Here is a 27,057-nt window from a genome sequence, read left to right on the forward strand (position 1 = left end):
GCCAGGCCCCTGCAGGCAGGTCGGGCAGCGGCGACGGCCCGGGGCGGTGGAGCAGGGGGTGCAGCCCCGTGCCAGGGGGTGCGGGTGGGGTGGGCCCTGGGCGTGACTCGGTGCACTCTAGCACATTTGCACAAGGTCCTTCAGAGGAAGAGAAGGAAGTTAATCGCTGGGTACGGTCAAAATCTTGCAGAAGACTAAAGCTGACCTACACGATAAGAAGCAAAGATCTGGTGAACAACTGCCCTGTGAGTGCAGTGGGAGGGACTCGGGTCAGGGACAGCTGTGCTTTTGAGGACACCAAGCAGTGTCAGTCCTTCCAGAGTTATGCCTGAAACTTTTTGCTGCAAGTTCTGTTTTGACTATCCCTAATAATGCTGAACCCAACTGAGGAATCAGGATCTTACGTCAGCAGAAGGCTCCTCTGATAAGCTCAGAACAAACTAAATCAGACCTTTCACAGATGAAGCTGCAAAAACAAAGGAAAAAAATGGTTTGAAAAGCCCCCCAAAACAAAGCAGCATTTCAGTGTGGTCTGCTGGCTTCTATCTGGGCTGGGCCCTTTAACAAGTAAGTGCACGTCTGGCTGGAGAAGATCCCAGTATCTGCAAGGGTCACTGCTGCACTTACTGCTGCAATCAGCACCTAAATACACCCAAAACACCAGCCAGAACCAGGAAGCAGCCCAATAACTACCTTTCTGGATTGTTACTGTCCATGCAAACGCAGCCTGACCTTGCTGTCTGCAAAGCCAAATAGCAGCCAGGGCTCAGCCAGCAAAACCCGCGTCACGCCCAGTGGTCCAGCAGCAGGCGGGGATGGAGCTGTCAGGAGCTGCTCAGCCAGACGCATAAAGAACCCCGGAGCTCCCCAGAGGAACGGGCAGGCCCTGCTCGGCTGCGCTTCCCGAGGGACAGGACAAGCCTCAGGAGATGCAGAGAAACCGCGGTGCTGAGCCACCAGCCCGCGGGGAATCCGGCTCTGCTGGCCACGTCCCAGGTAGCCCACAAGGGCCGAGGGCCGGCTGCTGCACGGCCCCGCTGCCTCCCAGGGTGCCCGAGCGGCTCCCGTTGGCCGGGGGCACGGGGGCTGCCCGCCCGCCCAGCGGCTCCGGGATGACCCACGTCCCAGGATTTACCTTGGAGAGGGATAAATCATAATGCTCAAAACACGGGCATGTTCATCGGTAAATCCACATCATCTCATTGCCTGCAGGCAGGTTGGAGGTTTTGCATCAAGAAAGGGACCAAGAGCCCTGAAAACACAGAAGGCTAACCCGGCAGCACAAGGGGAGCTTTGGACCTGTCTGCAGCAGAGAAGAAAGCTGACAGAGCCTCTATGAAGAAATCCAAACCGCCAGCTGCCCAGCGCCACCATCTCAGGACGGCAAGGAGCCCTGCAGAGTGCCCAAAGCATCCACAGCTCCATCAGGCACAGATCACCAGCGCCCACCTCCCTCCCCACAGCCAGCCTGGGGGCTGCAGGACTGGCATGGGCGGCGCAGGGCTTACCCTTGATATCCAGCAGAGAAAAATGGTGGTTGTTGGTGGCTTCAGGTGCCAGTGTGAAGTAGAAACGATGGCCGCTCTGAGGCTCATCACGGTCCACAACACTTATTGTCTGGATCAGCTGTGGGGAGAAAGCAGAGGTGAGAATCAGCGTTGCCTCCGCATCCCCTCCCGCGGCCCCGCTCGCAGGGTCCGGCCCAGCAGAGCATCACCAGCTTCTGCCACAGCCAGGGAGGAGCCTCTGCCCCTGCTGACGGGCTCGGCTGTGAGACCAGCCAAGCAGCTCCCAGCGTGGCAGCAGCTGCACGGGGAAATGTTCAGGGGAAGGACGGGCAGGCTGGCACCGCTCCAGAGCACAGCACAGCATGGGGCTGCTGCGGGTGCTGGTGGAGACTGGGAGAAGGGCTGGGGGACACCCACTACCTGGCCTGGCTTGGCATCCTCACACACAGCAGCTTCGTAAGGAGTGGCGAGCTCGGGCGGATTGTCGTTCACGTCCAGGATACGGATACGGAGAGAGGCTCTGGACACCTGCGAGTGATTATCTGAAACAAAGAATGAAGCAGAGCTTCAGCAGAAAGCATCATCTGCTGCTCGCAGGGAGTGAACCCTCCTCGCCTCCGTCCATCCAGAGCCCAGGGTGGCCGCGCAGCACCTCAGCCCTGCCCGCCCGCGGCACAGAGCGAGCATCGCTCGGCCTCCCCACAGCCCTGCTCCAGCACAGAAACCTGACTGCCGCGCAGCCCCCAAGGACCCCCGGAATGCTACTGCTGGCCCCATCTACCCCAGAGAAAAGCTGAGCAGCCCTGAGCTGCTCAGGGTCACTCACCACTGATGGGCGTCTGCTGCAGCCAGGCAGCACCAAGAGGGGTCAAGTGAATTCAGACACGAGAACATCACAGCCCAAGCTGGATCCCGACCCTCACGCCCCAGGGGCTGAGAGGCCAAAGCAGAGCCAGGCTGTGAAACAGTTGGGATCAACCCAGAGCATGGGGGTGATGGAACCTGCCACGTGCACCTCACTGCAGCCGGGGGACCCAGGGCTGGATGCTCCCCACCAAGGCGCAAGGCTCCTGCCCGGGGAACCGGGGCCGTGCACACTGACACTGGTTTCTGTATCACCATCAGCAGCTTGAACTTGAACCTAGCACTGTCTGCCAGCAGGCACAGGGGGTCATGCAGTGAGATCTAGGGCAGCCCCTCCACCCCTGCCCTCCCCAGGCAGCAGTCCCAGGGGCTCGCAGCCCGCTCCCCGCCGTGGGACACAGGCACCCACTGGTGCTGGTCAGGGAGGGCACCAACAGCTCCATTCACTGCAGCGCTGCTCTGCCCCCCACACGCGCCACAAAGGTACGCCAAGCCTCGCTGCGAGATTACAAATCACTCTGGAGGGCCTCATGCTTTCTGAAGCACCTCATGTGCTTCCAGAAATGAGAACTCCTTCATACTCCATCTCCTTTGTTTTAGCCAGAGGTTGCAACTGTGAAAGACCCGTTGCCTCTCTCCTCGCTCGGGCAGGAGCTCTGCTGCTTGTTTGTCTGTAAAATTAATGCTGGCCCCCGCGGATCAGGTGGGGGAGGACCCAGGGGAGAGGAGATTTAGCGCTGCTCCATAATTAGCTGGGAACCTAAGCCCCCTCCCCAGAGCTGCCTTCACCCTGTTCTCGCGTTATCACTCCCTCTCACCCAGACCAGCTGCTCTGGTGATTAGATGGTTGTTTTCGGGGGAGGGAGGCAGAAGTCGTGACTAAAAGCCTGGAACTATGTGTTATTTTAAAAGGCATGTTGGTGCAGTGAAATAAACTGCAATTGCTTTCAGGCAGAGAGGAAGGGGGAGGCAGCGGGGCGGGAAGGGAGCGCGGGGGAGGCGGAGGGGTGTGCCGGATGCCCACCGGGGCCACAAACCATCAGGAGGAAAAAGGGTTCAATTCCTGCAAGAAGGATAACCGCATCTCATCACCCTCTCCTCAGCCTGCAGGAAGATGAACAACTGTCCCTGCTGCTTGGCTTGAAGGCTGGCATGGCCCTGGAGGCACTGCCAGAAGGAAGGAGAGGAAAGGCAGCAAGAGGAGTGAGGAAGAGCCCAGGAGCAAGTCTCGTCCCCAGTGCCCCCCCGGTGCCCGAGCTGGCCGGGAGCAGGAGCCACTCCCAGCGCTGCCGAACCCTCCCCAGGACCTCGCGGGGCCGGGGGGCCGAGTCGGGACACCCAGGTGAGCCCGAGCACGGCAGCTTCCCCTCACGAGCACCTCTCCCAGACCTACTGGGGGATGCGGTCGGCGTATTTGGAGCTGGGCACAACCACAGGGCTGTCCTCTTCCACAGCATCAGCCGGCAGCTCCAGGAGTGTTTTATGCCGCACACGTGAGCGGGGTCATCCACGCGCCACGGCGCAGCACGAGCGTGACCCCGCTGCCAGAGCCGTAACTAACATCCCGCTCCCCGAGCGCAGCTCAAAGCACAGTTGTCCTTTCTAAATGCACCCTGTCATAAAAAAAACTCTCCTTTTGCCCCTTCTGAAATTGCTGAAGCCTGAGGCCCACGCTTGCCCTAGCTCAGTGACAGGGTTAAAATTTGACGTCTCCAGGAACATCAAGGTTAGAAATGCAACCATCGCATCATTGTCTGTGCTTCCAGTGAGCTACACGTCGGCTTCTTTTTGTTTTGCCTGTACTGGGATCTATTTGCAGGTTCCTCAAATGCTTTCTTTATCAACCTTCCTCTTCCTTTGAGCCAGAACCTGGATTTATTGGTGGAAAATACAAAAAATGGTTGGATGTATTTGAAAAAAGTTATCTCCAAAACATCTCTGAAATATGTTTTCTGTAACCGTGTGGCACAAACCGAATTTACGATGGTCAGAAGCGCGATTAAAGACTGCTGCTGTACCTCCGTGATGAGAGGCACGATGCAAGGCACGACATGCCTGACCTGTGCAGACTTCGCATCTGCAAGGCCAAAAGCTCCGACCTCTCTGCGCAGAGAAGCTCAGGTGCACCCCCCCAGGCACACGGCAGCAAAGGCTCACGGGCACCTACCACAGAGCTGCGGAGCGGGCGGGGGCTGCGGGAAGGCGCTGGAACGCGCCCGCGAGGGGCTTTGCCAGGCGGCTGCCGGCCGGGGCGGAGGGTCACACGTGCCAGGCTGAGTGCGACAGGAGAGGAAAAAGTCATCTTCCATTGCAGAGTCTCTCTCCTCGGTATTCCAGCTCAGCTGACTGACATGCAAATTAGTTTAATTATTTCTTCTTCTAAAATAAATTATATTTTGCAGTGGCTGCAATATGTTGTGTCAGGCAAAATTACATTCAATATTTTTAAACTAATTGATGTCAGCCTTGAGAAAACCTGATTGACAGCAGCGAGGAAACCAGGCTGCTACCTAAACGCTTTCCTAAATTAAAATTAAACATGCCGCTTTTCTGCATTTCCTTCAGGAATTGGAATACTATTAATCTGAAAAGACTGAAGGAGACATGGAAAACGAACGGAATGAGGGGGAGATGCTGGGAAGGCAGCAGTGCAGTATGGAGCACCAGGCTGGTGCCTGGCAGCTGCCTTTGCCAACATGGGCTGAATTATTTCAGAGCCGCTGGAGCCTGCCAGGGGTGGGGGACAGAGTCCTGCCCACTGCCTCCACGCTGCAGCCTCTGCACTTCGCGCTCAGTCTGCACCCCCCTGCCAGGGGCTGCTCGACGGGCAGTGAGGGCCGGGCAGTGCAGGGATGGAACGGGCAGCGCTGGAACGGGCAGCGCAGGACCTGGGTGATGGAGCAGGAGAAAGCCACAGGCCTGCTGCCCAGCCACGCTGAGGCAGAGACTCAAATGCTCTGACTGAATCTTCAGCCACATCCCAAAGTATTTTTTAATTTAATTAATCATGAAAGCAATTTGAACAGGACAATATTCAGATGCAGAACACCAACCACTCGCCCTCTCCCCGGGCTCCAGACAGACAACGCTGGGAGCTCTGCAGCAGCAGCAGCTCAGTGAGGGGAAGGGATGGCAGAGCCACAGCAGGTAAGGGGGGGACGCGGGGTTACTGCTGCACTGGGATCCAGCTCTCACCCCTCCAGACCCTCACACAAACTCACAGTAATGAACCACTTTGCATTTTTGCACCCAAATCTCTACTGTGAAGCTCCAAACCCCTGCTGAAACAGCCCCCCCGCCCTCCCCCTGCAGAGCTGGCACCTGGCAGCGTCCCTGGGCCTGGAGCAGTTTGAGGAGAGCCCGGAGGACCGCGGGCTGCAGCATGGGGGAAACAGCTCAGGGGTGCTGCTGGGTGCAGTGTCCAACCCACCCTCTTCTGCATCAAGACCAAACTGGTACAATACTGAATTCAAGATTTTTACATCAGTAGGGAAGCTGGAAGAGGCAGGAGTGGAATTCATTCCTCACTATCTCAGCCAACCGGGAGAACAAAGTGCAGAACAGAAGTCGGGGATGGGCCACGCTGGCTTCCAGCGCTCACGCCACAAGCTCAGGGCGGTTTTGGAGGTGTCGGCGCAGCTGCCTGATGGCAAAGCGGAGCGCTGATGGCAAGGACAAAGCAGGGGCACGCTAGGGGCATGGCTCATTGGACACGGGCAGCTACATCAGAGGCTGGAGCTGAAAACATGGCTCCCAGCTGAGGGGTAGCAAAGCGGAAGCAGCAGTTAAGCCAAGTAACATATAAATGGCTCTCACCTCTCCTGAGTCCTGCCCAAATTCAGCAGCATGAGAGTCATTAAATTGCATCCAAACACAATGCTCTGATTAAAGCCAGTCTCCAGCAGGAAGATTTATCATCTCAATTACCAGCAGTGGACACAGCAGTCAAGGCCTCATCATTTTACATGAGCAAAGAGGAAAACAGGAAGAGAATCACTAATATTAGCCCAAGGAAGGTAAACAGCTTGCGAGTGAGATGAAGATTTATCTCTGGAAACACTTGGCCTGGTCCCAGGTCAGATTTGCTTAACAGCCCCCAGGTTCCTGCTGGCTGCCACACTGCAAAGCCAAATGTTCTGCTGGACACCAGCCGGCCAAGGCAGCTCACGCGGGGGGAGACCTGTCCCTCCTCCCCTCCCGCGGCAGCAGGCAGCCCAGCCAGCCCCGCAGGGGCGGCCAGGAATGGCCTGCAGCTTCTCTTACGGCTCCTCAGACGCAAACATCCCCCCCGGGGTACCTGCAGGTGGGACAGGCACCCCTGGACGTGGTCTGTGCCGCAGCAGCGCCAGGTCCCAGCCAGGCTCAGCTCTTGTACCGAGCAGCTCAAAGCCAACAGCCAGGCTCCCGCGGGAACACCTTCCACCAGGTACCGCGGGCTAAACCCGTCCCAGGACAGTCCTGCAGCAGACAGGGCAGGAGCTCGAGAAGCCTGCAGGGAGGCAACACTTCAGTAAAACGTGCTCCCGGTTGCGTGCCCGTGTGCCGCGGGAGCCGAGCGGGCAGGGCCCCACGGCAGCGGGGCAGGCACGGCCGCCCACCAGCCCGGGAATGAGCCCAGGTACCAGGATGCCCCGTGGGCTCGCTCCACTCCTTCCGCAGAGTTTACTTCTCACCAAGGAAGAGGAAGAATATTTGACCCCTTGCCTCCGCCGGAGTTGACAGCGTCCTACTGGCTGTGCAGCAGATCCTGTGGTAGCCAGGTGCGACCCGCATGCCACAGCGGGGCCCTGACAGCTCCCCCTGGCCCCAGACACTGGCGTGCCAGGAACCATGGAACTGCCGGACGCGGCGCTGCCAGCACAGAGGCTCCACCGCCCCGTGCTCTGCACTCACGCTGCCGCGGCTGATCCCAGCGTGCCGGGCACAGCCTGACAGCGCTGCACGTCCCTGCGCTGAAACCCCTCCATCACTCGGAAGGCTGTACCTTTACAACTGCCCTTTCCGCTAGAGGATTCAGACATAAATTGTACTTTAAATTCAATATCAGTCATTAATATTTCATGATTACAAAACGTTAAGGATAATGTCACTGGGAGGAATGTCTGGGCAGTTAAAACGGATGAGTCAGAGCTCACCACGGGAGAAGTCAGAGTGCTCAAGAGCCTCCCTGGCTTTTGAAGCAATCCGGCCTGACAGGCTTCCCTGCCGGAGGGGAGCCACAGCCTTTACTGACTTGTTCTGAAATCCTAGCCGCTGTGTGGAAATATTGTCCTTCTGATTCGTGTCACCTCATGTTTCCTCTGGATGCTGAGTTGTGCTGCAACACCACGATCCCCTCCTCCCTGGCCACTGCTGGCACAGCCTCCCCCCAGAGCCCCCGGGATGTGCCACGGCTCTGCCACGGGCCACCCTCCCTCCGGTGCAGCTGAGCAGCCCCAACGGGCCTGCCCACGGCTGCCTGACCCGGGCAGGGCGCACGACAGCACAGCAGGCAGACAGCGCAGAGGTGGGCCCGGCCGGCAGACACAGAGCATCAGCGCAGAGGGGCTTGGACACGCAGTGGAGCCAGATACACCCCTGGGGCCGCGGGGCTCTGGCCAGGGCTGCAGCCCCCTTGCCTGGCCAGAGCGAATGGCTGCTGCTGCAGTGGGGTGGCCCCACAGCAGGAACTGATCTCTGGGCCCGAAGCCAGGCCTTGACTTGGCTCCTTAAACAAAAACAGCATCTTCCTGCTCAAGAACAAGCAAAGAATCAAGAACTAGAACTCCTGAGGCGGGCTCCTGCCCATGGGCAGACAGCTCTGCAGAAGTCAGACTTCGCAGCCCCAGCAGCTCCCGGGTACCGCTGCCACAGCGGGGCCGAGCACAGCAGGTCCCAGGCTGTCCTGGAGACCTGCGCATCCCAAATGCGGAAAACTTTGAAGAATACGGCAAAGACTGTTTGCTTCCCAGCATGGCACCTGGGATTGAAGCCCCTTCTCCATCTTCAGTCTCAGAAAAAGCAGGAACACAGAGCACTCCCTGGGCCCGGGGGCCAGATCCACCACCGCGTGCAGGAGCTGCGGAGCCCGCGCGCCAAGGCACCGTGCAAACAGGACAGAGGGCAGCGGGATGCCCAGGGCAGCTTCCTACCCACAGTGGAACACCTGCAGGGATGCAAAGCCTGCCCTTGGCTACTATTATTTTCTTTTTATTCCTCAAGAGGAGTTTATTCAGAGCTCCTTTGAGCAGCAGGACCCAGATTTGTTCTTCTCTCTCTTAACTGGAGAAGACAAACAGAACTGCTGGAAGTGTCCACACCTGGCTCCGCCACCCCCCCCCCCCCCCCCCCGTCGTAAGGAGGGAAGATAAACTAACAAAGCCTGCAGAGCTGTTCCCTCCCGCCTCTCCCAGATGGGTGAGAGTGGATTTGGCAGGCACTGTAAATACAGGCTGAAGGACAGCAGAGCCATAATGGACGGGAGAGACTATCACCAGGGCCCTGAGAGTCCAAAAGGAGCTAATTTCATAACAAAAGAGCTTCACCTCATCCTCCTGCTAAGACTTTTCCTGGTGGGCTGCAGGGTGAGGCCAAGCACTGTGGCCAGAGCCAGGCAGCACCGCTGCTCCCCCTGCCCAGCACAGGGTCCCCTGGACTCTGCCCCTGCAGCCCCTCCGCTGCGGTGCTGGGACGCCTGCCCGCTCCGTGCTGTGCCCTGCCAACCCTGCAGCCACAGGAAGGGCCGGGATACCAAGGAGCAAGGGCATGGGAGGCATCCAGAGCCACGAACCCCACGGGCAAGCACAGCCCGCAAATCCCAACCACCATGAGGACCCCCGCAGGGGTGGGTGCTGGCAGCCGCCTGTGGCGCAGGGCTCTGGCTGATGGGGCACCCCCCCAGCACGCGGCCGAGCTGCGGGGATGCAGGTGATGTGAACAGAGACCCCCCGGGAGCCCCCAGAGCCGCTCTGCAGGTGTCAGTGCAGGGAGCGAGCTGCACAGGGATGACTGGCAGAGCTGGCGCATAGATAACACAAATCTGATTAGCGTTCATCAAATATACTATTCGACCATGCTCCCTTATTAATGCTCGAGTCAGGGAGAGTATTTTTAGGTTGTCTAGGGAGATGTCAGACTCAGTGCTGCTGCGTTTTGTTTTGGTTTTTTTTACCTCAGTGTTAATTAACACTTGCATCTTGGTCACCTCTGGAGCGAACGCACCCATGTTTCCCCCTCTGCCCCACTCTGCTCAGCACAGACCGTCTGCTCCACGCAGTTGCCCTCCACCTCACCTGCTTCCATCGCCAGGACAGTGATGTTGTGCCACCCCGCCGTCTCCCGGTCCAGCACCTTTCCTGTCACAATGGCACCTGTGTTGGCATCGATGTCGAAGATCCTCTCCACGTCCGTGCTGCGGTCGATGGCGTACCTGAGACCAGGCAAAACGGGAAACTCAATGGCTGATGTGCCAAGCCCAGCCCTGTCACCAGCCCCAGGGTGCAGGGATCTAACGCAAGGGGCCCTGTATCGCTGCTCTCACTTCTCCTCCGCAGCAGCAGTGTGCTACACGAAGGCCACATTTCTACCAGGCTGCAAAGCCCAGAGCCCTCAAGTAAAATTGAAGGGTTGCTTTTGGTGCATAAAGTGGAACTAAGCACGGACTGTGGACAAGGGGAACAACTGGCTCTGATGGGAACCTTATGCTGAGGACAGACATGAAAACACAGGGTGTAACTCCACTCATGACTCAGGGAATCTTCTGAACTACAGGTTCAGGAGAAACACCAACCCAAGCAGAAGGAGGGCACCCCTGCTCGAGGAGCCTGCCTCACCCACCTCCCTCTCCCCTGATGCTGCCACAGCACCCACCCCAGTGAGAGCCAGAGGGCAGTCCAGCAGCACACGGGCAGGCCACGAGCCAGGCCGGCCGCCAGACTGAACCTCTGCTACGGTTACGAGTGGCAAAGTCTTCCCAGAATCTGAAACGAACCTCTGCAACTGGAGCCAGAACCCTGGCAGCAGAGGTGGGCAGCAGCCAGCACCCCCCAGTCAACACAGTGCATCATCCCCAGCAGCCCCGAGATTTGCCCTGGTTTGGGCTTCCCAGTTCCAGAGGAGCAGCTGAAGATCTCCTCCAGCTCTGACCGGCTCCAGCTGCTCAGCAGGACCCTCTACATGTGGCTCTTTCTCCTCCTTCAGCTGCTGCAGTGCTGTCCCAAACAGTGCCCTCCCCCGGGCACCCCACCGCTCCCTGGGCCACCTCTGGAGAGCGGGACCCCCGCCTCACCCCGCAGGCAGCCCTGCAGCTCACGAGAAGAGCCAGGCACCGGGCACAGCCCGCGCCTTAGCCCCGACACCACGAGCCCACACAGTCAGTCCCAGTGGCAAATCTCCTGCATTTCCAACCATTACACACATTACACACAAAATAAAGCAAACTAACGTTAAATCAGGGCACAGTTAGATGTGTGCTCCTTGGGGAAGGGACTGGAAGGGAAGCCCAATCCAGCTGAGGCCCTCGAGCACAGCCGTAACACAAATAACAAACACCACCACTGCAATCAGAATTAGAAATCCAGAAGGCCTACAAATCACAAACAATACAGCATAATGTTATTGTGTACAGCATCTTTCATACACTCTGCATCCCAGAGTGCTTTACAGAATTAAATAATACACACGGCAAAGAGTACAAAGGATAAATTACCAAAAGGAGGGCTGTGAATAAATTAAAGCCTTCAGTCACATGTCCAGCAACAGAAGGAAGATAAATGTAGGGACAAAGCAAGCTGGAAAGCTGACAAGACCGGACAGTACAGGCCACATCAGACGAGAGGAGCAGCGCAGGACGGGCTCCGGGCTGGAGGCACACTGGGGACCGTGGAGGCGGCTTTCTCGGGCGCTTGCAGCTCGCCCGGCACAGCCCGGCCGTGGGCCGTGGGTCCAGCACCCGCGTGGGTCTCGACCAGGAGCACCAGCTCACCCTGCGCCGCAGGGACAGCTCTGCACAAAGGCACCGGTGGTCTCGGGGCCTTTCTGCCCCATGCCCTGGGGGGCACCAGCTGCAGGTGTCTCCTGAGGGCACCCACCTCGCAGCCAGGCAGCATGTGCAAAGGCATTTCTGTGCCGGTTAAAGTCCTACACAGTACCAGACTACATTCCCTAGGTCTCTCCCTTTCAGACAGATGGGGGGATGAAAGACAAAATACAATGACACTTAGTTGTAGTTAAGGAAAAACGTTCAAAAATCACTATCTAAACTGCATGCACACACACATTCCATGTGCTCTGTACCTGTGTGTCTGGCTTCTTCCCTGCTCCTGGCACCTACAGGGATGGGGATCTGCCACACAAAGCCAGGTACCATACCAGCCCAGGCATCTCTGAACCAACCGCCAGGCAATTCCCAGCCATCCTGCACCTTCTGCCCCAACTCCCAGCTGGAAACAGCCTCTACAGGCTCCAGAAGGGACAGTGACACTGTGCTGGCACGTACCACAGCCTCTCATCCGCTCCGTGCTCGCTGACTGAAAAGGGAGAGGAGAGGTCTGGCCACTCCGACTTGTACACATCAGTCCAATGTACTGGCTGGAGGAGGAACAGAAACCAGGATGACAGCACCTAATATATTTCCAATAGCATAACTGAAGCATGTGCATTACTGCTTCCACTGTTCTCCCACATCACCTGACCTCAGACACATCCTGTCTTCATTCCACTTTTTAAGACTGTTACAGTTCAGGATGGTACTTCACCCTCCAGATGCCTCCCCTGCTCCTTGGGTAAGCACATGCCCGTTTTGTTCACACTCATGTCATTGCTGCATAAACAGAGAAGTCTGCAAAAAACAGCTACACAGAAAAACCCAGTTAGCGATGGGAGACATCACTGAGCCTGGAGACATCTGACAGCGGCTGCCTGCGTGGCCAGAGGGCAGGCAGCTGGCAGGGGAGGGCACTGGTAACCTTTTCTGAAGCTTCTAATTGTTTTGCTGCTAAGGTTGTCTTCTGTGCTTTTGAATTGTCTGCTGAGGACTGACTGCCCGTATCCTATGGCAGTGCACAAACTGAACCAGAAATCTGATCCCTCTGTCACCACTGCCACACAGAGAGCTGCCACCTTCTCAGCAGGCACCGGGGAAAGGGGACAGAGCTCCGAGCACTGTCTGCATTTGCCAGGAGAACAGGGCTGAGCCTGCCTCTACACACCGACTGTGGAGGTGGCCAGTCCAGGCGGGTCCGTGGCTTCGCATCTGGGCGAAGGGCTGCAGAGGCTCTGGAGCACCGGTCTGGCAGCGGAGCTGGGGACGGGATGTCCCCCTGCTCCTCCAGAGCTGCAGGTCGCCCTGCTCCACACAGCCACTGAGCAGCTCCGAGAGCCCACGGCCACCCCTGTGCTGGAGCGGCCAGAACAAGCTGTCTGTGCTGCGCCGTCCACGTCGCTTTGTGCGATACGGTCTGCACCACCCAAGGGCTGTGCGGGCCACCACAGGCCTCTCCACCTCTCCCAGCGCAGCTTCACATTCACCCGTCCCGCCGATATCCAACGCTGCTCCTCAGTGGGAGGCGCAGGGAGTCTGGGGTCCCCCAGACGCCCGGGGACGGGACACACGCCCGCTCCTCCTGAAGCTGGCTGGTGCTCCGGAGCGAGAACTGCAGTCCCCAGCCCTGATTGGTATGCGGACCCCGTCATCCACTTCCCTCTCTTCCTGCTGGCACTGCCTGTTGGTTTGGATGTTACAAGTGACTGTTTAATTTAGACAGCTTTCTTGGTGCTCATCTTTCTCGTGAATGCATTTCTCAAGCAGTTTGTTTCACTTCTCCCCCTGAACGCAACAAGGAGCACATTTTAAGCCATGTGTTTTGTTAATAGGGAGCTTTTCAAACACTGTGTGAAAAGCTTTTTGTTGTGTTTGTTCTTTCCTCTTCTCCCTTTTGTGTTGAAGCAGGTTGCAGTTCTTGCTGTGCTGCTGGAGCCTATAAAATGCCCATGTCCAACACGTGTCTCCAGATTTGGTGAACGTCAAACAAGAATATCTCCAAGAACCTTAAATCCCAAGCCACATCTTCCCAGTGCTGATAAAGCCTGGAATGCACACAATCAGAGCACAGGCTCCCACTGCAGAGAGAAAAAACAAAAGGCTCCCATACAAACAGCCTCACATATACAGACAGTCTATCACTGTATTACCTTGTACAATGGCTCAGCTGAGAAAAATTGCACTGCGCCCAGGAAACGTACAGCTAAAGCCAAAAAGCCAACTGGAAACTAAATTCTTTCAGAAAGAGTGGTTCCAGCTTTTGTTAGGCAACAAACAAGGATGGAATAAAATAAAAAGTACTGATCCTTTAGAAAGGCATTTCCTGCCTGTACCACGGTGGGTTTTCACGCCGCCCCCCAGATGGGTGCAGCCCCTGGGCTCTGCTGAACTTCAGCACAACACCCCGCTCCACAGTGCTGGAGGGCTGGTGCCCCTCTCCAAGCAGCCACAGGCCGGGGCTGCTCACCCAGAGAGGTGGGGTGCTCCCTGGGCACCCTGAGACCCAGCTTCTTCCCACCCAGGCAAGCGGCTGCCAGGGGCTCTGCACCCACAGGAGCTGGGAGAGGGGCAGCGAGCGGTGCCTTGGGGACGCCTCCCAGGGAGAGGGGAGTCGGATGCCCCTTCAACCCTCATGGATTCATACCACAACCCTTTGCAATCCAGCCCAGCTTGTCCTGTGGGCACTTGTCCTCTCACCAAGTGGCCACATCCTCGTGGGACAAGCGGAGCGGCAGGAGGCAGCGGAACCCCAGCCTGAAACTCGCTGCCAGCAGCTGCATCAGGCCAGTGGTGCAGCAGGAGCTGCACAGCCCCGTTCGTGCTGGCCCGGGGATGACAGCAAAGAGCCAAGGGCACCTCCTTTGCCGTTTGGCTAAAAATACTTCCCAAACCTCGTTATTGGCAGCCTGGTGTCAGCAGGACCTGGAAATGCTGACAGAGCTGATTTTCACTCTGCTGTCTCTGGCAATCCTTGTTCCTTCCTGCCTCAAGGGGAGAGTGCATCTTGTCATGACAGAAGGTTGTGGCTCTCCCCTATTTACGGGGCAGAGCCAACATGCAGACCAGAGTCCAGGAGGCAGCAGTCCCTGCAGAAACACAGCCACATCTTTGCTTCCACCTCTAGCAGACAAGGATCAGGAAGTTAAAGGGATCCACTGAACTGCAGCAACTTGAAAGGGTTCATACCAACTTCAAGGAGCCGAGGATCAAATACTGGTCATGCTGTCTGGATCAGTTGCTCTCTAATGTATCAGAGGTGAAGTACAAGTGCTGGCTTCTTGTGACTGTACTTTGGAGTAGCACACTTGAAATGCTGCGTGACTTACTGCCGTCTCCTGCTGACGGGTTAGTGTCACATCCTGGCAGGGTACTGCAGGATGCTTGCATTCATGTTTGTGCACCGCTTTGAAGCTGTGAACAGCTGCCTGCGTGGCAGAGTATTTTGTTAAATTACCTGGCTAGCCAGAGGACAGGAAAGCAGGAGAGACCTTTCTCCTGCACGGGTGCCCCACTGGCGTGACCAGCACAAACCTGCAGCCCCGGCCAGCACAGGGCCCAGCGGCAGGGAAGGCACAGGGGAGCGTCATGAGGGAGGGAGATGCCGCTGCTCCTGACAGCGGGCACTGCAAGAGCAGAGGGGAGAGAAGAGGTGGACGGACAGAGACTGAAGGCCTCAGGGGAGCATGGGGGGTGCAGGATGAGCTACCTGCCTGGGGGGAGCTGGAGGGAGAACACGTATCTGAATGCATCCAGCCTACAGGGGAGAACACGCTGCAATTCCCACGCTGCAGCAGATGCCTGGGCCCTTGTACCTGAGCACGAGGCACTGCCTTGCCTGGCACTAAGCTTGCGCTAAGAGACACTCGCATACCAAACTTTGGGCTCTAACCCTCTTGCTCCTGCAGAGCACTTGAATCTGCTTCTCTCTGCTCCAAGTCCCCATCACCCTCTGCACAGCAGCAGAAAGCCTCCCTCCACTTCTTGCTTTTGTTCTGTCTGCAAACAATGCAACAAGCTCCACAGGGAAGCAGCACAAAGAACAAGAGAAAAAACAGAGTAAGAATAGTTCTGTCCCCAAGGCCCCTCTCCTACAACTACAGATCAGAAAATAAAATCCATGTTCTGTAGCACTGCTAGAAACAGCCAAGTGGAAAAGCACATGCACACGTGTACACGCACACAGATGCGTAGAAAGGCTGCACACATGTGAAGAGTGCAAGCTAACAGCCACGTGCTCAGGGTGGGCCACAAAGAACAGAGAGGGTAGCCACACGACAAGGCGAGCAGAGGGACTCCGAGATGTCCGACAGACCGCGCCGGCTGGTGCAAGTGCTGCAACAGCCCATACACAGTCCCTGGCACGCCAAGGCGGATTTCATTCACATTCACCCCAAAGACAACTGTCAGCATCCAGCTTTGTGACACAATACTCTCTGCTAGCTGCCAGGCATCTGTACATGGCAGTCTTCCATGAGTAAATTATTGTCTGAGCTTTCTAAACATTTCAATCTTCATTTCCACGAAGATCAGGAAACACCCCTCAGCCCACCCTGCCGCAGTGCATCCCCCGTGGCCACGCAGCCCGGTGGAAATCGCTGAACAGGATCAGATCTCTAACTGAAGCCTCTCCAGGCACGTCCCCCACCACGTCCCTCTCCCTGCTTTGTTCCACCTTATGCTGCCCGGGATGGGGTCCCTGCAGAGCTCTCCAGTGCAAAGCCACCGCCGCTCCTTTGAAGCGAGTCTGCGCAGGGTGCCTGCAGCCCTGCCGTCACCTGGCACGAGAACACACATTTCAAGGAAATTTTCCACACGCTGAGGATGTTTTCTGAACACCAGCTTTCCAACACAACCGCTCATGACTCAGGCCAGTTGGCAGAGCCAGAAGGCTGCTTTGTGCCTTAGGTAATAACAATTTAACAAGGTAACAATCTCTTTAGCCGCAAATTAAATGGAAATGGGAAATGTCCTGTGCAGATAAGCTGCTGCCTGGATTATGTTCCCTGCCCAAATGTAAACTCCTCTGATCTTTGATCCCTGCGCGCATGCACACACAGCCAAGCTGGGGCTCTGCACCCCCAAAGCCTCAGCTCACTTCTTCACCACTGCCCTCTGGTCATTTCTGGTTGCTTGTCTGGCCTGTGCCCGGCGCCACCACTGACACCTCGCTGTCAGCAGGGCGGATGTGCAAGTGTCACCCAACTGCCTTCCCAACACCCCTCTCACTCACAGCAGCGCACCTGTCACCTGTGGATGGCTTCTCCTGCTCGCCCATTCCTCGCACTCAGGCCACCACTCACCCGCCAGCTGCCTGCTCCCCAGGACTCTCACACGCCCAGACACGCTTGTGGCATGTGGCATCTTCACCTGCCTGCCCCTCCTTCTCTGCCATCACCCCCCCTCTGCCCCAGCCACAGTCACGTGTGTCCCTCGGAGCGACCCCTGACCACTGCTGGAAGGAAGATGGTGCAAGGTTTCAGTGGCTGCTTTACCGGACAGGATGGTTCGCTGTGTCTGGGTCAAGGGCGGTGACCACCCCCACAACAGAGCCGACGTGTGCGTCCTCCTGGACCTCCATCAGGTTGGAGGGGGGCCGGAACTCGGGGGGCTCGTCGACATCCAGCACCGAGACCCGCACAATGGTCTGGTCCCGGAAGGTGCCCAGGTCCACGAACCGCGGGTCCACAAACTTGTTGAGGGCCTCCACCACGACAGTGTGCACTTTTTTCGACTCGTAGTCGAGAGGCTGGAACAACAGGAAAGGGTTAGCCACAGCCAGCCCGAGGAGTCCCCGGGCCGCCCTTTCCTGCCCCGGAGACACTGGGGCAGCACTAAGGCCGCCTGCTCCCAGGCAGGGCCTCCGCCACGGGCTGGGGGCTCGCGCTCTGCCCGCCGGCTGGCAGCGCCCGCGCTGCGGGCAGGAGGAAGAGGAAGGCTCCAGCCCGCTGCCCCAGGGACGCCAGGAGGGCCCCCAGGCTGCGCAGGGTGCGGACAGCCAGGATTCACTGGGAAGACAGCACTCTGCATGCTGCAGGCGAGCGGGTTTTAGTCATTAATCACCCTGCTGTTATGTCTGCAGGGGAGACGAGCTCAGTGCAGCGGCCTTGGTGAACAATCCGCTCTTTCTTGGCTGCATCAAGTATTCACTTGATTGCTTTTGCCACCAAAAGCAGACACAAAGTGCTGCTGGTCAGCTATAGGAATTAGGTGGGCATGTTTCTCTGCTAACGGGTGCCATCAGTAGCAGCTGTGAGCACTCATCTCCGCAGCCCTGCACACAGCTTCACCGCGCAGGGCTCGCTGCTCCGCTGCCGCCCGGGTGCTGCCCTGCGCAGGCTCCGGCAGGCACCATGCTGCTGCCCCTTTTCAGACCTTCCTCCCAGACACAGGTCTGCGCTTTGCCAACCATGCAGAGCAGAGGCAGGTCTCTCCCTGCACCTGCAGGCACAAAACTGCAACTGCTACTGCTAGAGCAGCATTCAGAGGAACATTTATTTCAACTCAAATGCAGTGGCAGGAGTCCCCAGAGGAAAGGGCCCTCCTAGAGATCTGTGCCCTCCCTCATCTCTCACCTTCTGCACCGTGATGACAGCCTCTTGGGTATTGCTGTCCGTGGTGACTTTGAACATCTCCACCCCTTCCTCATCCTTCACCTGATATGTCATGTCCGTGTTCTCCCCGACATCAGAGTCCTCTGCCTTCACCCTCCCGATGGCTGTGCCCACCGGGGCGGTTTCAAGAATGCTGAACTGATACATCTCTGAAGGAGAAAAAGGTACTAGGGTCACTGCTTCTGCCTTTGAACCCCTGCCAGCCTAAGAGGGCCCTTTGCATACCCCCCTGCGGGCACCCCCAGGCTACCAGGCTGCCCCAACTTCACCAGAGTCTATGGTCCAGAATGCCCTGGCAGGACCACACACCCCAGTCAGAAACAAGGGCCGAGGGAAGGTAACTGGGGAGCACTCAAGGTACCATGTGCTGCCGGGCTCTGCAGCTGGTGTGCAGCAGAGACTGCACAGCCCAGTTGACAGCGGGATCGCCCACACTCCTCGTCTGGGGGGTGGTCCCAGATTAGAGCTTGAGCCACAGGCCACTAGCAGTGACCTGGAAAACAGACGTGCTGTAACAAGGCTGCTGTCTATGAGCCAGGCAGTGCCACCGTGCCTCGCGTCAGGGCAGAGCTCTGGCGCAGCAGCCAACAGCCAAGCCCCTGCCCCAGCTCCCAGGTGTGCAGGGTGACAGACCAGGCTGCCTCCTCCCTGGCGCCGCTCAGAGACGGGTCAGGGAAGGGCCAGCTCTGCTCTCCCAGGACTAGCACCGCGAGCAGGCGCCGTGTCCAGGGCCCCTCCACCACGCTGCCAGGCTGGCTTGGCCCGCAGACACGTGCTGGGAGCTGAGCTTGTCCCATCCCCCAAGGGGCCAGAACTTACTCTGAGGGAAGCGCGGTGGGTTGTCGTTGACGTCAGTGACCACGATGGTGACTGTGGTGGATCCAGACAGGCCACCCAGCTGTCCGGCCATGTCCGTAGCGCGGATCACCACCTCGTAGCGGTCCTGTGTCTCGCGGTCCAGGTCAGCCACAGCTGTCCGGATCACACCTGGAAAGTGGCAGCACAGCGTGAGCACAGGAGGTGACTGAGCACATGCAGGGTCACAGACGGGGCGAGGCTGGAGGGGGAGCTGATGGAGGGCACCTCGTCCAAGCCCCAGCTCTAGCCAGGATCAGCTGGATCTCCCAGCCTCTCCGCATACAGCAGGTGCTCTGACACTTCACCAGTCTCCACAGCCCTTCCCCGACTCACTCCAGTATGCCCGTGCCTCACTTATATTTGGCAGCCCAGAACCAGACACAGCACTCACATCACCTCACTGGTGACCTCTTCCTAACACAGCCCTGGGTGCTGTTGGACACCTCTGCTGTAGGTAGCAAGATGCTGACAACAACAAACATCATCTGCTGGACCCCGGCGCAAAAGGGAGAAAACCCTTTTGCAGCCTTCACAGAGATCACGTAAGCAAAAGCTGACTGAGGGGAGAAAAGGGCTCTGGGGAGAAGAACAAACCCAGGTGGTCTTCAGTCAGGCAGAAACATCCTGAAAATCCCCCCAGAGCCTAGGAAGGGCCACAGGCTCAACCTGATCCCAGCAACTCTCTGCAGGCAATTCACAGGCATGTGGCAGGAAAGATTCCTGATGCTGCTGCGGGCTGCCAGCAGCTCTGACGGGGTTGAGCTCTGGAGCAGAGGTTTGTGCTTCTCTCCAGGGAGGCCAGGAGCTGGGTGAAGGATTGGTGGGGGCCAGAGGCACAGGAGCAGAGGACTCACCCCAGTACAGGGGCTGCACTGGGGCCAGCCCCGAGGTTTGCATCAAAAGGCTGTGTGAAAGCCCAGGCTGAGTCACAAGCCCTTTGGCACAAATCTGCAAGAGCCCACTTACCCCTACCTGCTGAAGAGGAGCCAGGCTGGCGCAGCATTCCTAACGGAGTATCGCTGCTCCAGCCCAGGCTCCATTTCACAGGTGCCTCATGGCCCAAGAGTGCCTGGGGGAACCCTCTACTTGATTTGGAGATAGGGGGGCAGCGTATTTCCAAAAGTCTGTCTGCACAAACCCCCTCATTTGCAAGTGTCCCTCTAAATTAACAAGACCAGAGATGACGCTCTGTGTCAGGGGCTGGGAATGCACTAGAGACCATAAAGCTTAACAAAATGTATGGTACGTTAGTACATTTTATGAAAAGAAGTCTCTTAAAAAAAGTGTTTATAGGTCTTCAGTAGTCATCTGGGCTTGGGGGAAATGACCAGGAATAAAATATAAAGGAATGTAAAACAAGAAACAAAGAGTAGTAAAACCCAGAAAACACTGTGAATGACAGAAGTTATGAGTTCTATGTCACCCAGGAGTGTTTCATTTACATAGAAACAAAGCAGAGAAGAAATATTTTGAAAATGAAAGAAAGAAATGATTCTGCCCTGAGGTGGCACCAGGGGCGTGCATGAGTGCATACATGGATACAAGGTCATTAGTGGCACATTCCCAGTCCCACTATGCCAGCAACACCCCAGAACAGCCAGGAATCAGCTTGAAATCCCCTTCAGCTCAGTTTCTTAACATTCCCACAGATTTAGACATTATGTTTTTGTAATTGCTCTCTCTTTCAGGCTTTTCTGTTTAACTGTTAGCTTTACCTTCTCCTACTGTGAACTGCAAAACCCATCTTTGCTTTGTTTCCCCAGTAATCCTGCCTGGTGTCAGGGAAGATGCTGGAGGGGGGCTGCCTAGCTGTGTGGGTCTCCAGTGAGGAACAAGCGGCTCCTCCCTTGCCAAGGAACAACGGAGAATCATTCAGTTGCTCTCAGCAACTTGCAAGACATTTGGTGACACACAACGTGAGCAGCGGCAGAGCACTGCAGCGGTCGGGGTGGCTGGCTCGAGGCAGACGCTTCTGGGAAGCTGTCAGCACAACCTGAGCGCGGCGGGGGAGAGCTGGGTGCCAACAGGCAGCAAGGAGACAAGACGTGGCTTCAGGGACACATCCTGAGGCTTCCAGGCACCAGCCCTCCAAGGCCAGCGGGGAGCCGCAGCCTCCCGGTCCGCGTGCGTGGCACGACCCCGTGCACCTCCCGACAACGGCTGTGGGGGGACGGCTCGCACCAAGGAGCCGCTGGTGCTGCAGCCCAAAGAAACGCCACGGAGCTGGGAGGATGAAATCCCCCCTCCGCCCGCCTTTGCATGATGTTACAGGTGCAGCAGGAGATGGCAACACTGTTCCGGAGACATTTATCTCTCCTTGCTTTCCGAAACCAGCAATTATCCCAACGATTATCACTGCTGGGATTTATTATGAAGGCATAGCCACCGTTTCAGATCCTTGCAGTCCCCAGCTCTCACAGACAGGCACAATTTCACCCAGCTTCCCTTGTCCCTCTGTCATTTCAGTTCTGCAATTACCTGGACTCCCACTGCCTCCAGCCCCACGAATCGAGAGGAGGCTCTGTCTCACCCCCTCTCTGGAGCACCTCCAGCAGCTGCCCGTTCACCCAGCCCGGTACCTCAGCCCTTCCGCTGAGGGCCACGCTCCCAGCCAGCACAGAGCACTGCAGAATTGCTGCTAGGAGCAGCCCAGCCGCTCCAGAGGAAGACAGTGGGTGTTCACCCCATGATGGGGCCCAGGGCCCGCACTGGCCCCCTTGTTCATCCCGGGTGTGTTCAGAGGAAGCCATTTGATTAGGAGTCCCACCCCACCTCATCCGAAGGGGCCGAGGGAGCCCCGACAAGGGGGCGATGAGCCTCCTGGCACATGTCCCACCCGAGAGCAGGCAGGACTGGCCGTGCCCAGGCACCCAGGGCTGCATGGACTGCCCTCGGCTGGTCGTGCTTACAGGCCTCTCCTGCCACTCCACTATGAATATAAAACTGTTATTTCTGGGCGAGCACTATCTCATTGAAATTTAAGCAATTCCGTTAATTAACGGGGTCTGAAGCATTTTATAATGAAAATGATTTATGTCAGCACAATAGTGATGAATTGGGATGAGAGGGAAAAAGCTCATGCATTCACGAAGGCTGTAATGACTTAACTGAGCTGCTCGTAATGATATAGCTCATAATACACCACGCAAGATGGGAGGAAAGTGCTCAGGCGCTTCCCAGAACACCTCCAAGGTCACCCGTCCCAGTGGAGAGCAAGTCCAGGCTATTTGGCACGTGCAGAGCAGGGCAAACTGCCCCAGACGGCTCCGGTTCTTCTCACGGCAGAGGCAGACAAAATCCTTCTCTGGCAGGGGCACAGACTGTGAGCAGAAGCCACCTCCTGCCAGGACGCTGTTCATCCAGTCCATCCTGGAGAAGTGGGGCTCTGATGCAGACGAACTGAGAAGGCTGTTCCCACTGGCGTTATGGGCCACACCAGGCTACTACCCCGTGTCTGGGCTTGTCTTTCAGGCTGAGGCACCACTTACCATTTGTGAGTGGCCTTGACAAATCAGGGTCTCCAAACACATTCCACACCAGCTCCTTGGACGCGGCACTATGAGTGCTGCCATAAACACCCACCAGCAGCAGACTTGCATGTCCCATCCCCTATAGCCAGAACAGTCTCTGCTCCCAAAACCTGACCCCCAGGGACTCTGCAAGAGCAGCAGCAAGCGATGGTGGCAGCCCTGTTCTCAGGGAGAGGCAGGGACCTCCGCTGCTGTACGTGGAACATGGAAACATCCTCACTATCATCTCCCAAGGTCTGCCTTTCCAGCCAGAAAATCGGCCAAACTTTATCCTTCCCAGACACCGTTAAGAAAGCAAGAACAACCTCCAGCTCGGACGCATCTCCCTAGTTCTTGTCAGCATCTGTTAGAGTTGAATAATACAGACACACGGTGGCATCCCCTCTGGTACAAGGCACATGTGGCTTTCCAGCATGATCCAGATTAATCAGTATAATTACCAGGCAAGGGGAAACTTACAGCATCACATAAATACCATCAAATCTGCCCAAACAACAGACACTCTTTGGGTGATGAAAACAAAGCAGGACAAAGCACTCTACAGGCAACTGCCTTCCAGGAATTCCATCATTATGGGCTTTGCTCTGCTCTCAAGATACTTCGAGCTCTGATGTCCACATCCTCGGAGACCCTCTGCACAAGGCACCTTCCAGCTGAGGGCAGTCAGGACTAACACACTCCCAGCCACGAAGTGCAAAGCTAGAAAGTTGTCGAGCTACATACACAGACGTATCCTGAAGAGGTCCCTGGTCCAACTACAGCTCATCGCAGGCAGTCTTCAAAGGCAGATGAGACTACTCAGGGCCACATCCAGTCAGGTTTTGAGAGTTTCCAAGGATGCTGACAAGTTTTCCTGCCATTTGTGTCTTTTTACTGTGCAAGGCTGCGAAGCGTCTGGATCTGTCTTCTCTATCCCCTCCTATTTAGCCGGATAAACTGGTTTACTCCTCCCAGCAGCTTGGTCAGCTAAAGCAAACAGATCTCTGCCTCAGCCCAGGGGTGGCAAGGTACCTGCCAACAGACTGCAGCCTCCTCACTTGTGCTCACACCTGCCTGCAGAGGCGTACGTCCTGGAGGGGGTCAGCCCCCTGCAGACAGGGCCTGAGCCCCAAGAACCAGCACTGCAGCCGCCCCACACCACAGCCCCCCTTCCCCTCCTTTGGCTCAGGACGATTCGGTAGGCAGAAGCCACAGGCAGGCTGAGCAAGGTACTAGGCACAAGGTTCAGGAGGTTCATGGCTCTTCTGCCAATAAGGTTCAGAGCCGAGATCCAGAAATGGCAATGTGGTGGTTGCATCAGCATAACCAAGCTAACCAGCAAAGTTAACTGGGAGGGTACAGAATCACACAACTATTGTGGCTGAGGATGCCTCAGCCTGCAGATTTCTCACATGGTACTTTCTGTACCAGGTGGCCAAGCCCTTTTCAAGCCAGCGTGCCCCATGGCTCCTGGGGCAGCACCTGCAGAGGCAGAGCACTGCTCAGAGCGCAGCACCCAGCACGGGCTTGTTCCCAGCTGTAATCAGCCTCGGCCATGCCAGCGCAGAGGCAGCAGTGCCCTGCAGGGAGGCACCCACAGGGACCCGGGGGTCAGACGGGCCAGCACACTTCCCTTTCCATGGTCCCTTCTTTTAGCAGCTAAATCCCTCATCATTTAGTATTAATTCCCACTGCACATTAGTAGCAGACACACCCTAATTTCCTCAAGATGACCAGACATACAGTTTGGTCCCAAAGCACCTGGAGTCCCTGCGCCAGTCTCTGAAGAGGACTGTTAACATCCAGCCTTGCTAATAAGAACAATCACCTTAAGTAAGCATGGCTCCTCTGCAGACGCCCAGCACCCACGCTTGAGAGCCCCTTGGCCCTGCGCACAGCTCTGGTGAATAAACTTCTGGGATGAGGCACAGACCTGCATAAACCCATGAGCACACCCCCACTGCCACCCCCACACCCCAATATCTGCACTTCCAGGAGCATTTTTAACAAACTGGCAAGAGCAGCAGAGAAACACTTCTGCCTCCCACCACCGCATCCCACAAATCCAACAGTTCACCAGCCCAACTCAGCATGCAGCATGATCCCAGCAACAACTCCTCTCCCAGTCTACCTTCGCTACCTCCGGACTGTGGTCAGTCTCCAAACGTGGCAAGGCTGACAGGTAAGGATGAAACAACTACTGACTGCACACAAGTAACCAACTTCATCCCAGCAGGACAGTATTGCTTGTCCTGCTCTCTCTGGCACAAGTACCTCTAAGCCCTCACCTCTAAGTATCCAAATCAGGAGACAGGCTCTAGAATTCAGAAGCTGTTTTAATCACAAATGCCAGGCTGCATTTCAATTAGCCTTCTGAGTCCTTCTGCCTTTTCCCTGCATACAGCAGAATGACAGATTTTAAGAACAACCTCTTCCTTTCAGTAAAAAGCAAGACTCCAATGCACTCTTCCAGACTGACAAGCTGGGCTTTTAAGGAAAGCACCAAATATCACGAGGCCTACCACGTTATGTGCTGTGACTGCTCTGTAGCAATCAACATCCCTGCAAAGGGATGAACAAGACTGCTGGGGCCAAGGGCACCAGGCTGTGCCACCCGCCTGGGTGCCAAGTGTTTTCAGGTTTCCTCCTGAGGCTGTGGGCAGGGATTGCAGGCAGCAGGGAGTCTCCAGCCATGCTGGCCAGAGGTGAGAAAGGGCATTGCAGAGAACACGGGAACAGACGTGAGCAGGCAGGCAGAGCTGCTGCCAAAGAAGAGGTGTACCCCTGTACAGGTGAGTGATCTGCAGAGGTACCGAGAGTGCAGGGCAACATGAAAATTTGGTCTGCCAATTTAAACACACACTGGTTTCTGCTCTCATGTAAATGCACTGGGAGTCAGACACTCTCTGTGTCAATCTCGGAGTCTAGGCAGTGTAAGACAGAAGCACCTTGGTGAGGACAGGCTCCCTGGAGCTGAACTGGGACTAGCACCAGAGCTAGGCAACGCTGGGGATGACGGCCCCGCGGGCAGCAGCAGCATGGAGGGGCTGTCGCTTGCAGGAGAGCTCTCGCCCAGAGCCAACACCCGCTGCGGATGGCAGAAGCGGCTCTTTCCCCCCAGACACGGCAGCGGGGTTCCCCCGATCCGGAGAGCAGAGGCTGGCTGCAGCCTCTCTGCAAACCAGGAACGCTCTCACAAGAAGACATGGGGATATTCTCACAGCTGGCACAGAAAACCGTGCCTCCAAAGCCTGTGCTCCCCATGCATACACCAAAAAGCCAGCCTAGACTTTCAACACGCACAAGGCAAAATCTGGGGCCTGATTCGGGGTACACAACACAAACGCCAGTGCCAGAGAGACACGATGAAACGACGTCCCTGCTCGGCAGCGCAGCCTGCGGGCCAGTGCTGACCGTGGGGCACGAGGCCGCAGCCAGGCTGCACCCGGGCAGAGCTGCGCTCCGCACCCCCGGGCCCAGGCACAAGGCAGCTCCATAGCCCCAGCACCTGCTTTAGCGGTCAGATATTCTGAAAAAGCTCAAGAGCGGCCGAGGACTCTTCTGCAGACTGTCAGCAGTTTTGCTTTTATAAATTGCAAGCAAGTAGAACAGTAAATCAACCCCTCCAGTGTATGAAGCAGCCAGCTTGAGAATTAAGACACAAAAAGTCAAGGAATCAAGAAGCTTGGATTCCCAGAGTGACATTAATTCTCACCACAGTCCCACAGGGCACATTTTAGTTTATGCCTTAATACAGAGCATTAATGTTGTTGCAGGAAGCTGAGCCTCTGCACGTCCTGGCTTGTGCATTTTGCTCCCAGTGGTCCCTCTTCATTCTAGCAGCCAGGCTTCCACTCACACAAAGCTATCTCAGACTAACAGGATCTCACCTGCACCTGAATTTTCAGTGTTTAGCCCACTGTTCATCCACCTTACCCCAGTAAAACAGAGCAAATCTGGGAGAGAAGAAAGCCCATGTGCAGCGGCTTCCGGGCCAGGAGTGGGTACAGCCCCAAGCTGCTTCTTGTGCCCTCCCCACTGCACCAGCCTCTGACCAGACAATGGCATTTTCCACCCTGTGCCCTGCTCCGCTCTCAGGTGTGCTCCGGAGGTACCGAATTTGCCCCTTCCTCCAATGGCAGCCAGGGCTGGTGGCACAGAAGGGGCTGTGCCTGGCTTGCCCACGTGCACCAGAGCAGTTTGCAGGAGGTGGCTGGTTTCATGCAGACTTTCCTTACGCCAGAGCCTCCCAACAAATTTCATCGACTTGCATAAAACCAGCCTTAAATATTATCTATTAGCAGACACAGGTCAGCCCGAGAGAGACTCAGCAGCTCAGTCCAGAGGCTGATCTCAGCCTGTGTCACTGTGGTTCAGCAACAGAGTCAGGGGGAACTTTGCTGTCTAGCTTTCCAAGAGCTGCAGCTACCCAGCATGCTTGTCCGTTGACAATTTTTCATTAAACTGTGGGTACTTTACTACATGCTTTGTGCCTTAAATACCTCTTATTAGCATTTGAGTGTCTTCCCTCCTTAGAAAGCTTGCAAGGCTCCCATTAAGGGTAATGAGAGTCACACTCCTGGGAGGCAGGGGAATATATACCCCAACATCTCCTGGTTATGGTCTACTCTAACCAGTATGTCAGAGCATCATCTGCTAGGGATTTATTACAGAGGCATTTTACAACA

At 56.5% G+C, this 27,057-nt stretch overlaps 1 protein-coding gene across 5 annotated transcripts in view; it reads right to left on the reverse strand.

The window, feature by feature from the left end:
• The window catches only part of CDH22 (cadherin 22), a 116,650-nt gene that overhangs the window by 10,737 nt on the left and 78,856 nt on the right, over nucleotides 1-27,057 (reverse strand). For all 5 annotated transcript variants that reach the window (XM_074920229.1, XM_074920232.1, XM_074920231.1 and 2 more), the window contains 6 exons: nucleotides 18,822-18,989; nucleotides 17,964-18,151; nucleotides 16,884-17,137; nucleotides 9,644-9,780; nucleotides 1,929-2,050; nucleotides 1,509-1,626 (listed from right to left, as the gene is read on the reverse strand). In XM_074920229.1, coding sequence (XP_074776330.1) covers nucleotides 1,509-1,626; nucleotides 1,929-2,050; nucleotides 9,644-9,780; nucleotides 16,884-17,137; nucleotides 17,964-18,151; nucleotides 18,822-18,989 — 987 coding nt within the window. The remainder of the gene's footprint in view (nucleotides 1-1,508; nucleotides 1,627-1,928; nucleotides 2,051-9,643; nucleotides 9,781-16,883; nucleotides 17,138-17,963; nucleotides 18,152-18,821; nucleotides 18,990-27,057) is intronic.

The sequence above is a fragment of the Athene noctua genome, chromosome 16, assembly GCF_965140245.1.
Source record: "Athene noctua chromosome 16, bAthNoc1.hap1.1, whole genome shotgun sequence".
Classification (NCBI taxonomy): Eukaryota; Metazoa; Chordata; class Aves; order Strigiformes; family Strigidae; genus Athene; species Athene noctua.